The 10768-nt window shown below is 44.0% G+C and overlaps 1 protein-coding gene across 11 annotated transcripts in view; it reads right to left on the bottom strand.

Annotated features, from left to right (window-relative positions):
- Zbtb20 (zinc finger and BTB domain containing 20) overlaps positions 1-10768 on the bottom strand; it is a 795981-nt gene that overhangs the window by 22415 nt on the left and 762798 nt on the right. For all 11 annotated transcript variants that reach the window (XM_057764033.1, XM_057764039.1, XM_057764031.1 and 8 more), the window contains one exon: positions 6278-7885. In XM_057764033.1, the coding sequence (XP_057620016.1) occupies positions 6278-7885 (1608 nt within the window). The remainder of the gene's footprint in view (positions 1-6277; positions 7886-10768) is intronic.

The raw sequence follows: 10768 nt of genomic DNA, 5'->3' as shown, positions 1-10768 counted from the left end.
TTTTAGATTAAAACAGTAGAATCTGGGGAAGACTTCTTACTAATATATCCAGCTTGCTGAAGATCTCAGCCTACGCATAGTGTTTACACTGGTAAAGTTTCTGTAAAGGAGAGATCCCCTTACAGACAGTCATGTATGTTATTTTTAGTTGAGACATTTCTGTCAGCAGTAAACATGTTTGCTACTCAGCTGCTCTTTGCTATCCTTGTACTCTTGGTACAATTTACAGTGGCTACGAGAAGCTGCCCAACTAGCTCTTCAAACATGTCCACCTGCCACCTTTAATGGGAAGCGTGCCTTAAACTGCAGATGGTATTTTGACTGGTGGGGAGGTGAATCTCCCTGTTAAAATGCTCTTGCTGTCCGCAGCTCTCACCTCTGACTGCGCTCTTCCTCTAGGCAAGGTCACCACCAAGGCTCTTTGCTTTCACACCCTTCTAATCCAACTATAAATTGATTCTTCACAGTTGCCATCTTCCCCTCCATCTCATATGTATGCACATTGTTTGTATGCATGTAGCATGGTTATGCCAGTAATTACTTGTGTGACCCTGGGCTTTTTAAGTGTTTTCATCTCTCTGGGTTTGTTTGCTTTCTGTGAGTGATAGATTGGACCAAGCACTTGCTAAGGCTCTGTGGATTTACTGATCTTCATCTCAGGGTGGTCCACAACCCCTGAGGCCTCTAGTCCTGGCCTTGTCAGCAAATGACCTGAGGGCAGCCTGCTTAATCACTCAACGCTTTGGCAGCTCCACATTTTTAAATAGGACAAAGAATTCAGTTCTCTAGCCTGCCACAGGAAAGTATGCACAAGGCACCTGGGAGCTACTCTGAGGAAGGTACTCTCTGTAGTTACTCTAGCACTGAGATGCTGGAGCTGGCCATTTCGGGGACTGCCTGATGACCGAGATTTATTTTCCCATCACATCTGCCTGGACTGGCTCTTCCTGTTGTGGAAGGATTTCAAACAGCATCATTCAGCATCATTATACGTTCCATCCCTACATGTCACTATGACAAACCTTAAAGGAAACGGGGCAGTAATCACGAAATGAATGGTTTTGTAGACTGTGCCTCTCCAAGTGAGAAACGTGAGGTGAACGTGATTAACAGTCACAGATGGCTTTCCAGATTTAAGCCTACAGTTCACATCAGCAAGTCTGGACAGTTAGGAAGGGTCACAAAATGCCAAGAGGAAATGTGAGCCACAACACGAAGGGCAGCGGGCACAAAGATTCCTCCCTTCTGGAGGACTCAGATATGAATTCTGTTTCTTGACTAAGTGACTTGGGCATGTTATCTAGGCTTTCTATGCCTCAGTTTCCTTATCGATAACTTAATAATAGTTCCAAAAGCATATGTGTGTGGATTTGTTTGGGAAACTGGGGAGGCACTTGGTACAAAGTAAAGATCATTTTAAGAAAAGCTAAACTGTTCCATCCAGCCTGCAGGAAATGAGGATAAAGTAAACCAACTGAGAGATCACTTCACTGCATAAGAAAGTGAGTACTGAGTTAAACAAAAGCCAAACCAAAATAAAAAAAAAAAAGAAACACATTTTCAGATGATCCCCAAAGCAGGCTGTTTTAGTGAAGCTAGTAATTAAAAGCGAGACATACAGTCCACTCTTACTTACTCATGTTAACGGAACACGTGGTACCAAGAACAAACTGTCAACCCAAACATAGACAGGGTATTTCCTGCCTGTCAGGAACTGAGCACTGGAGGCTGAGAAGCCAACCAGCAAGTGAAGAACCAGGGCAGAGGCCTATACTGGCTTTTCAAGGATGGAGTGGTAAAAGTTTATGTTTTGCTCAATTTTTCAATGCCTGCTCTTTAACCCCTCAAGGGTCAGTTCTGATACTTAACTCCATTATGACAGACAAGGAGAGAAATAAAGAAAGATAATGATTAGTAAGTGGGTACAGGGGGTTCACACCATTTCAGTGAAAGTCATCATAACAGGTCCAACCACCCCAAGTCTGCATTCTGATCTTAGTACTGGGGGCTCAGCAACAACTCATTTATTCTACTGAATATTTCTTATTCTCATCAGGGTTTTCCTGGGCTGTGTAAAGTACAGTAAATGCAATTTTCAGCTCTACCTATGCCTCCCACTGTCTCTGCCTCTCCATCTTCTGCTGTACCACAATGCCTACTATTCTTTGGGTGAGCACAGTGTGGATAGTGGAGGAGGGGGTGAGAAAACCAAGGCATGGATCTTGGTAAGACATAAAGCAGCAAGGAAGGCAGAGGACGAGGGAGCAGAGGTGTTCTGGGGAGTGCAGGTCCAGTGAATGGGGAAAACGGGAAAAGGCATGGTACTAAGAGTGGGGGTGAGCTGCAGCCCAACAGCATGATTTCAATGGCTGCGTAGCTGCTCTCCTTGAGGTGTCTGGTGAAAGAGGGCATGTAGCAACAGGATAGAGCTGGTACGATCACCTGCTGGCCTTTCTGCCTGCTCCCTGCTGACTGTCTAAGACTGCCAACTGGGAACCCACACATTCACAAACTTCTGTGGCCACACTGACAGTCCAGGTAGTCTGATGTTAAGTAGAATTTTAAATACCTGGGGAACTTGGTCTACATCACCTGACCTCTTACAGTGGTATTATGAGTGGGGCAGTATTAACACCCCAGAAAATGCTAGCTCCTGTTACTTTTGTGCTAATATTCTAAAGATCAGCCAGCAAATGAACAATAGCTGAGAGAGTAAGATAAGTAAGTGCCTAACCCTTGCTGACTCCTCCTTCAACTGTGAGCAGTTCTTTCCCCCTAGAACATGCTGGAAAATGCATGGTATTTCTGTAATATACATTCCTAAGTGGCTGTGATAATGTTACAGCATTTATAGTCTAGTGCTTTTGTATCCATTACTTAATCCTCAGAGTAACCTATTATTAAGACCTGCAAAACTGTGATTCAGGTTCAAACTAGAACTTGCTTAAAGTCACTCAGTTACAAAGTGGCTTTCCTCCTCTAAAAAGATACCCACTGTCTCGACAGAATTAATAGTTCTATTCCTATACAGATGGTCAAGCCACTGTCTTGTGTCTCTCCTAGAACCCTACTGCTAACACTGATGTTACAGCTATTGCTCTTTCCACACTGAATTTATGGCTGAAAAAACTGTGCTCCCAAAGAAATGAGCAGAATTATCTTAAGTACAAAGGATATCAACAGAATAAAAAGCATCACCAATGGATGGGCTGCTGATAATATGATTCAGAAAAAAAACTCAAAGAACTATAATTTGTTGGTTAAAAACCACAAGTGGGAATATAGATACCCCACAATATATTCTAAAGCTATTTTTTTTAAAAGAAAGAAATCTAAAAGTCGTGCAGAGAAAAGAATGCATTTATGTATAAGTTCCTTGAATTAAGCTCTCCTGGAAAGCATGTCCACATTTTGAACATGCATTTACATACTCACTCAACAAACATTTGCTAAGAAACTACATATGCTAGCCCATATTCATTTATAGATTTTTTTAAAAGTAAAATGCCCTAAGTTTGGATCTTAAAGGAAAGTTCCACCTGGAGTTTCCAGATAAAATATATGATACCCTGTTAAGTTGCTTGCCTTGATATCCATGGCAACACCAAGGCTTATCCTTCTAACATCTTCCACCTCTGTCTTCTGATCTCTCTCGCTTCTTTATTTTGACCTCAGTTTTGTCTCTTGATGGGAGAAGTGAGAACAAACCCTGCTTTGTCCCATGAAAGAAGACCAGTACTAGCTTTCTTTTTCTCTAATTCTTTTGCTTCCATGTTCAATATTGAAATATAGATGAACTTTCTAAACTGCTAGTGCCAAATGACTCTAGAATGAAAGGGCAAAAGTTGTTTTTAAAGAATTAAATGCCTGGGGCTGGAGAGATGGCTCAGTGGTTAAGAGCACTGGCTGCTCTTCCAGAGGTCCTGAGTTCAATTCCCAGCAACCACATGGTTGCTCATAACCATCTGTAATCAGATATGGCGCCCTCTTCCGGCGTGCAGGCATATATGGAGGCAGAATGTTGTATACATAATAAATAAATCTTAAAAAAAAAAAAAAGAACTAAATGTCTGGTTGGCATAGGCACAAGACTGTTTCCAGAAGTAGTGCCTGTGTGTATATGTGTATCATACACTCAAACATATACATGTATATACATATGTATACACACACATACTCAAACAGCTTCAGATTTACTGAGGACCTTAATCATTTACGGCATTGTGCAGACCACACTTTGAATACAATTCAGGTTTATAAGAATGACTTTACCTATGCTTTTTGCTTCTGTAATAAATAGGTGTGCAAAACCATTGCTGATTTTTATAACAGGGAAAGCCACTTACTTGGATTAACTACAGGGTTCCTTGGTGAATTACTGGAGAAATGCATTTATACAGTGAAAAGACAATTTGGGGTAGAATGTGAGTTTTATGTTACAAATTTATTTCAATACATGATCTAACAGGATGTATATGTTTTCTATCTGATGGGACTATCAGACACTAAAGAGGAGAGAAGATATGTACTTGGTCCAAGATTAACAAAGTCAGCTTTGGCTAAAGAGATACTTGCAGAAACGGCTCTCCCACTTGTGCTAATTCTTAATTTTCATGGCTGTTAAATCAGCTGTTTTCTGATGAAAAGGATAAAACTACTTGAGAGCACATTTGCAATATAATACTCCATTACTAAAAAATGCTGTTTGGTTAACTCTATTGATTTCAGGTTATCGCTGTATTAGCCCTTGCCCTAAGTAAACATAGTGACTTACTACTACCTAATTTTCTGTCTAAGTTCAGCAATGAATCTCTGTGTGTATTAGGAGGTGTGAAAACTAAAACTCAAGCACAAGTCATCGGCATACAGCCACACAACACCTAACATCATATCCTGAGTTAGTGAACTACAAAGAGGGCAAAGTTCAGCTTAGGCATTGTGCTATTTCAGTTTTTCAATTGCATATGGAGTGTTCTTATTTATCAATGTCTTCCCTTTTCTTCTAGTCCTCTACTTAAATGTACTTTATATATATAATTTATATATATTATATATAATATAATTTACATGTAAAGTATACTCTATGTAAATGTGCATTATATGTATAATATATATATTTAAAGTATGTCTCTATATAAAGTATAGTCTATATAAATGTGCTTTATATTCTATCTCTTAGATTTGTGTTAGCCTGGTGTGAGAAATTAGGCTGCTCTAAGGAGTGAATATTTCCTCTGTATTAGAATTCAAGTATGTAAGTATTCCCTGACAAATGATTTGATTTAACATAACTATCCTAGACTCAAATTTTTGCCAAGAGAATAACTCTTGTAAGAATTTCAAATACGACTGTTGCTGTGCTTAGTGACTTTAGTCCTAAGAGAACCTATGTGAAGCCATAATCGCACAGATGATCTCTTATATGGAGGCACTTCTAGTTGTGTCCTACTATAGAGCTAGGGAAAGGGCAACCTCGGAGGTCTTCAGACCTTTGTCTCTGGTGTGGTAGAGTCCAGGGAACCATTATCTTTCCCAAGTGCTCTGGACAGTATCTTTATGAAACAATCCATTCTCTCTTTAAATTACAGAAGCCCAGTCCTTTGCAGAAGCAAACAGCTTTGAGCAGCTTGTTCAACTTTTTCTTTTATTTAGTTGAAAGACTCTTTGTAGAGCTTTCAGTTGCCCAGTTCCATTTTATTTTATTTTTTTGAGCCAAATAGAATAAACTTAATGTCTCCTCTTCCCAGCCATCTTAATAATGGTAACAATAGCTACAACTTACACAGTGCTTACTATGCTAGGAACACCTGTAAGTCATGTTAATATAATTCTTCAAAGTAGCACAAGGACATCACTACTATTCTCTCTCTCTCTCTCTCTCTCTCTCTCTCTCTCTCTCTCTCGTAGTTAAGTGATTTCTTCCGAGGTGGCACAGTTTAGTAGTAAGTAACTGGGCCAGGCTGAGCAATCTGTCTCCAAAGAGCAAGCTTTGAACCTATACCGCGTCAATACTTAGGTATTGGATATGATACCCTGACTCTTCTCTTTTGCAGGCTGCACACTCCTATGACATCCTTTTTCCATATAGGGTGTTTATGATTTGGGGTACTTCATTCCTATGTCGGGTATAGCTAGACTTCTAGAAGGGCTCCACGGTGGGGTTTCTTTGAAATTTGAAAGATGACTCCAACCCTTCCCCTTCTACCTGTTGTCCTGTTCTGCCCCTCCCACAGCCCTAAATACCCTGTTGCCAAGTCATCAGAGAAGCAGCACTCACCTGTATGGACGAACATGTGCTTGACGTAGTTCTGTTTGGCTGTGAAAGTCTTGTTGCAGAGAGTACACTCATAAGGCTTTTTTTCACCTTGCCCACTGGCTGTGCTGTGGCCTGCAGATGATGCCAGGGGCTGTGGCGCTGGCAGCTGTGCAGTAAAGGTGGACAGGCCGGGCTGGGACACTGTCACAAACTGGGTCTGCTGGCCTGTCAGGGGCTGTGGCAGGCTGAAGAGAAAAGGCTTGGGGCCACTGCCCGCGGGCTGGGTAGTGAAGAGGGCTGGCAGGTAGGTGTTGCCAGCTGTGCCAATGACCTGTGTGTTGCTGGTCAAGGTCAGAGGCATCCTCAGGTTGCTGGTGAGCGTTTCTGTCTGGCGTAAATAGAGCTGGGTACTTGGCAATGGTTGCCCAATGGATGTGTTGACTGAAGGCTGTTGTTGCAGGACGCCCTTATCGGAGCTGTTACTGACAGTGATCACTGTGTTGTCCATCTCCACCTCGTTGCTTCTCTCCGGAGAGGAGGCACCTGTTTCTAGCTGGTTTGGCTGGACACTGCCCTCAGTTGGAGCTTCTGCTGCCTGCTCAGGTTGGGCGGGTTCCGCCTGACCATCCCTTGTGGCTCCTGCCCCAAACTGTTGCTCCACTGAGTCAGGTTCAGTGCCAATAGAGGAGCTGACCCCGGAATCAAAGCTTTCACCTTTGGGCTCGCTCTCGGTGCCCTCGGCCTGGTCAGTGTCTTCCGTGCACTCCTCGGATTCATTGCGCTCTAGGATCTGCACCCTTTGCTGCCCATAGTAGTCATAGTCATCTTCCATTTCCTGCTTGATGTGGATGTTGCCCACGAGAGTCTGGATGCGCACGGGCCGGGGCTGCTTGCGGCAGTGTGTGGTCTCAGGGGTGGTGGACAGGTAGCGCTCCATCTGCTGCGAGCGCTCATGGATGCGTGTGATCCAGCTGGGGTCTTCTATGTGGTGGTCACGGGGCAGGCCGAGTGCAGTTTCGTGGTGGCTGACCACTGCACCGCTGTAGAAGGAGCGCTCGCCGCTGCCATTCTGCATGGAACAAGCGTACAGTGCCGAGTAGATTCTGTCCACACTGTGTTGCGGGTGGCTCTGCAGGTAGCCTGATTCCGTGTCACTGCTCTGACCAGATGTGCCTGACTCTGGTGTGCCTCTTGGTGTGTCCTGGCCAGAATCCTGGATGCCGGGGAACACATCGCCCACATTTTGAGACACGATGCGTGTGCACTCATCTATGACTGTTTTGATCTGCAGGATGCTGGCAGCTGTGAGGATCTGCAGAGCTTCCGACTGTGAGACCCGCAGCACACCGCTGTACATGAAGTCAATGAGCTTTTGCACTGACTGTACTGACACCACCGATGGGATTTCGATGTCACTGTAGCCCAGCAGCAGCTTGTCTTGGAAGAAGGGGCTGCCGGCTGCCAGCACGCAGCGGTGTGCGCGCAGCATGCTCCCGTGGATGCGAACCGTCACGTCACAGAAGTGGCCACGGTTGCGCTGCTCGTTGAGGGTCTCGAGCACGGAATTGCTAAAGTTGTGAAGGTTGATGCTGTGAATGCGCTCGGTCATCCCCTTGCAACTGATGTCACCTGCAGTACAGTGAGGCAAATACAAGACAGGGCACACAGTCAGATTTCGCTGAATTTCTAACACTCATAGAACCTTGAAGATGCACACAAGTTGGTCAGGCTGCTCACACTGCCAAGGCAACAAACGCCTTGAGTTTCTCTCCACCTCTGGTTTTAGTGTTCCAGCTATATGGGACATCACATTCATACTGGAACCCAAAAAATTCAGGAGGAGTTGTCTTCTCAAAGGATAACCAGACAGGTTGTTGCCTGCTATTTCCGTAGCTACCGCATGAAGAGCAGAGTGGACCAGGATGTATTTGAATTTAGGGAACACTCCACCTTACTTTGGCCAGGCTGAATCCCAAGTCCTCTGTGAAATTTTAATTTCACCTCTCCTCAAGTTACTACTGAAGTTTCTTATTTTTATTGATAGGCAGTAACAGTATTCATAGTTTAAAAATTAATCCCTTGCTAGTTAGTATACATGGCATGTTATCATATCCCATATCATATAAGTAAAAATTCTAGGAAAATTCAACCCAGACTAAGATGTTTAGCAAACAGCTTCCACCATGCTTTCCAGATACCGGGAGAGATACAGAAAGTAATCTGCCTGCAGGAGGGGCATTTTCTCGCTGTTTTCAGTACCTGCACTTTTCTTACGGTCCCTGATAGTCTGAGCATTTTCAAGGATGGTTCTTTGTGATACAGGTGCTGCTGATGCTTAATGAAGGATTTTTCTTTTCTTTCTTTCTTTCTTTCTTTTTTTTTTTTTTGAGATAGGTTCTCACTATGTCACTTAGGCGGTCCTGAAACTCACTACATAGCTGAGGCTGGCCTTGAGATCTGCCTGCCTCTGCCTCCCGAGTACTGAGTACTGGAATTAAAGTACTAGGGAAGAATGTCTTAAAAGGCTGGAGCTGGATGTGCTGAGTGTGGTCACACTAAGTGATCACATTTATTATTCGAAATGGCCACTTTCAAAGTGAAAGGGAGCACTGTTAATAACTAGGCCAGGAGAGCAGGAAGGGATCTGGAGGTGGGATACAAGCTTGCTTTGAGCAATGAGATGTTTTGTAGAACTATTAAACAGCCCCCAGGAAGAAGAAAATAATCTCTGTGGAAGCTCCCATCCCTATGCTTGAGGCTGTCTAGCCAGCCGCTAATGCTAGCATGGCTCCCTGCAGAGAAGAAAACAGCTGTGTATGGCACAGTCCCAGGCACGGCCCATTTTCTACCTCACCTCTAGGGTCTCTCAAGTTACCTTTCTACAAGTCATTCTTTAGCCAGAACCACACAGTCACTTCACAATCTGCAATGCTCCCTTTGGACAGAAGACATGACTGGATTAAGAAGTACCTGAAAGACTAGTGAGGAACACTTCTGGTTCTGTCCGACGACTAGATTATGAGGGTCTGGCCTACTGAGCTGATTAAGCCCTTAGTAGATTAAAAGTAAGACTCTGACACCACGACCCAAGAAAAATCTTTCCTCCCAGTGCTACTTAGTTATTGTCAACTTGACATAAGCCAGAGACACCAGGCAAGAGGGAATCTCAATTAAGAAACTGCCTCCATCAGATTGACCTGTTGCTACGAGGGCAATTTCTTGATTCCTAATAATTGATGGGGGAGAGCCCTGGGCAGACGGTCTTGGTGTGAAAAATGAGGCTGAGGAGTTGGGAGGCACGCTGTCTTAGTGCTCTATAGGGGGAAAAGACACCCGGACCACGGCAACTCTTAAAAATAAAGCATTTAAGTGGGGCTGGCTTACAGTTCCAGAAGTTTAGTCCATGATCATCATGGCGGGGACCTTGCGGCACACAAGCAGACTTGGTGCTGGAGAACCAGCTCAGAGTTCCACGTCTAGATCCATAGGCCGGAAGAGAGCGATACTGAGCCAGGCTTGGGCTTTTGAAACCCCAAAGCCCTCCCCCAGTGAGACACTTCCTCCAACAAGGCTACACCTACTCGAACAAAGCCATAGCCCCTAATCATTATCAAGGATTGCCACTCCCTGAGGACTGAACATTCTAATCCCTCAACCCATGTGGGCCATTCTTATTCAAAGGACCACACAGTGTTCCTGCTGGTTCTGCTTCATTCCTCCCCAGAGGCTAACTTCCTCTGTCCTTCCATTTTTTTTTCCTTGAAAAAATTTTTTTTATATATATATATATACAATATATTCAGATCTCAGTTTCCCTTCTAGTCCGTAATGGACTCTAACCTGTAAAACACCATAAACCCTTTTCTTACCAAGTTCGTTTGGAACATGGTCTTTATTTATCACAGGAACAGAAATCCAACTAGGACACTCCCTCAAGGTTTTTTTCTGTCATGAATTTGGTCACAATGGTGAGAAGAGTATGAATCCAAAACCAAGCTATCAGGTTGAGAGAGGCCAAGGAAGTGGGCTTTCAGAACAAAGCAGCCTCACACGGATTGTAACCTAGATGTCTCTATCTTGTAGTAAGCAACCCCAGGGAAATTGGCCTATGCGCCGCATCAGGGGTCCATTCAGCTGCTGCAACCATCAGCTCTCAAGTGAGAAAAGCTAAAGACTTTCTTCAGCCTCCCTGCTTCTAGGCCTGGGGACTTCACCATAGCTGTGGCCATCTAACTTAAACACGTCCACGTGCATGTCAGCGTGTACAATATGTCTATTTATGAGAAATAAACCAATTAGTCCTGGGACACAATGTATTACTTTCTACACAAGCTTTCACTGTCACCGAAGCGTCTCTCTCATTTAAGTGGTAGCTGGCTGTACACAGATGGCAGGAGGATTGCCATCTCTGGGCATGGTGGGCTCATTAGACATCTTTTCAATGCATATGTGACCGTGGTGCTACTCACAGGGACTGCCCTGCAGAGGCAGATGATCCAGCTGACTTCCTTT

This window comes from Chionomys nivalis, chromosome 3, assembly GCF_950005125.1.
Source record: "Chionomys nivalis chromosome 3, mChiNiv1.1, whole genome shotgun sequence".
Taxonomy (NCBI): domain Eukaryota; kingdom Metazoa; phylum Chordata; class Mammalia; order Rodentia; family Cricetidae; genus Chionomys; species Chionomys nivalis.
This window is presented reverse-complemented; position numbering and strand designations above follow the sequence as displayed.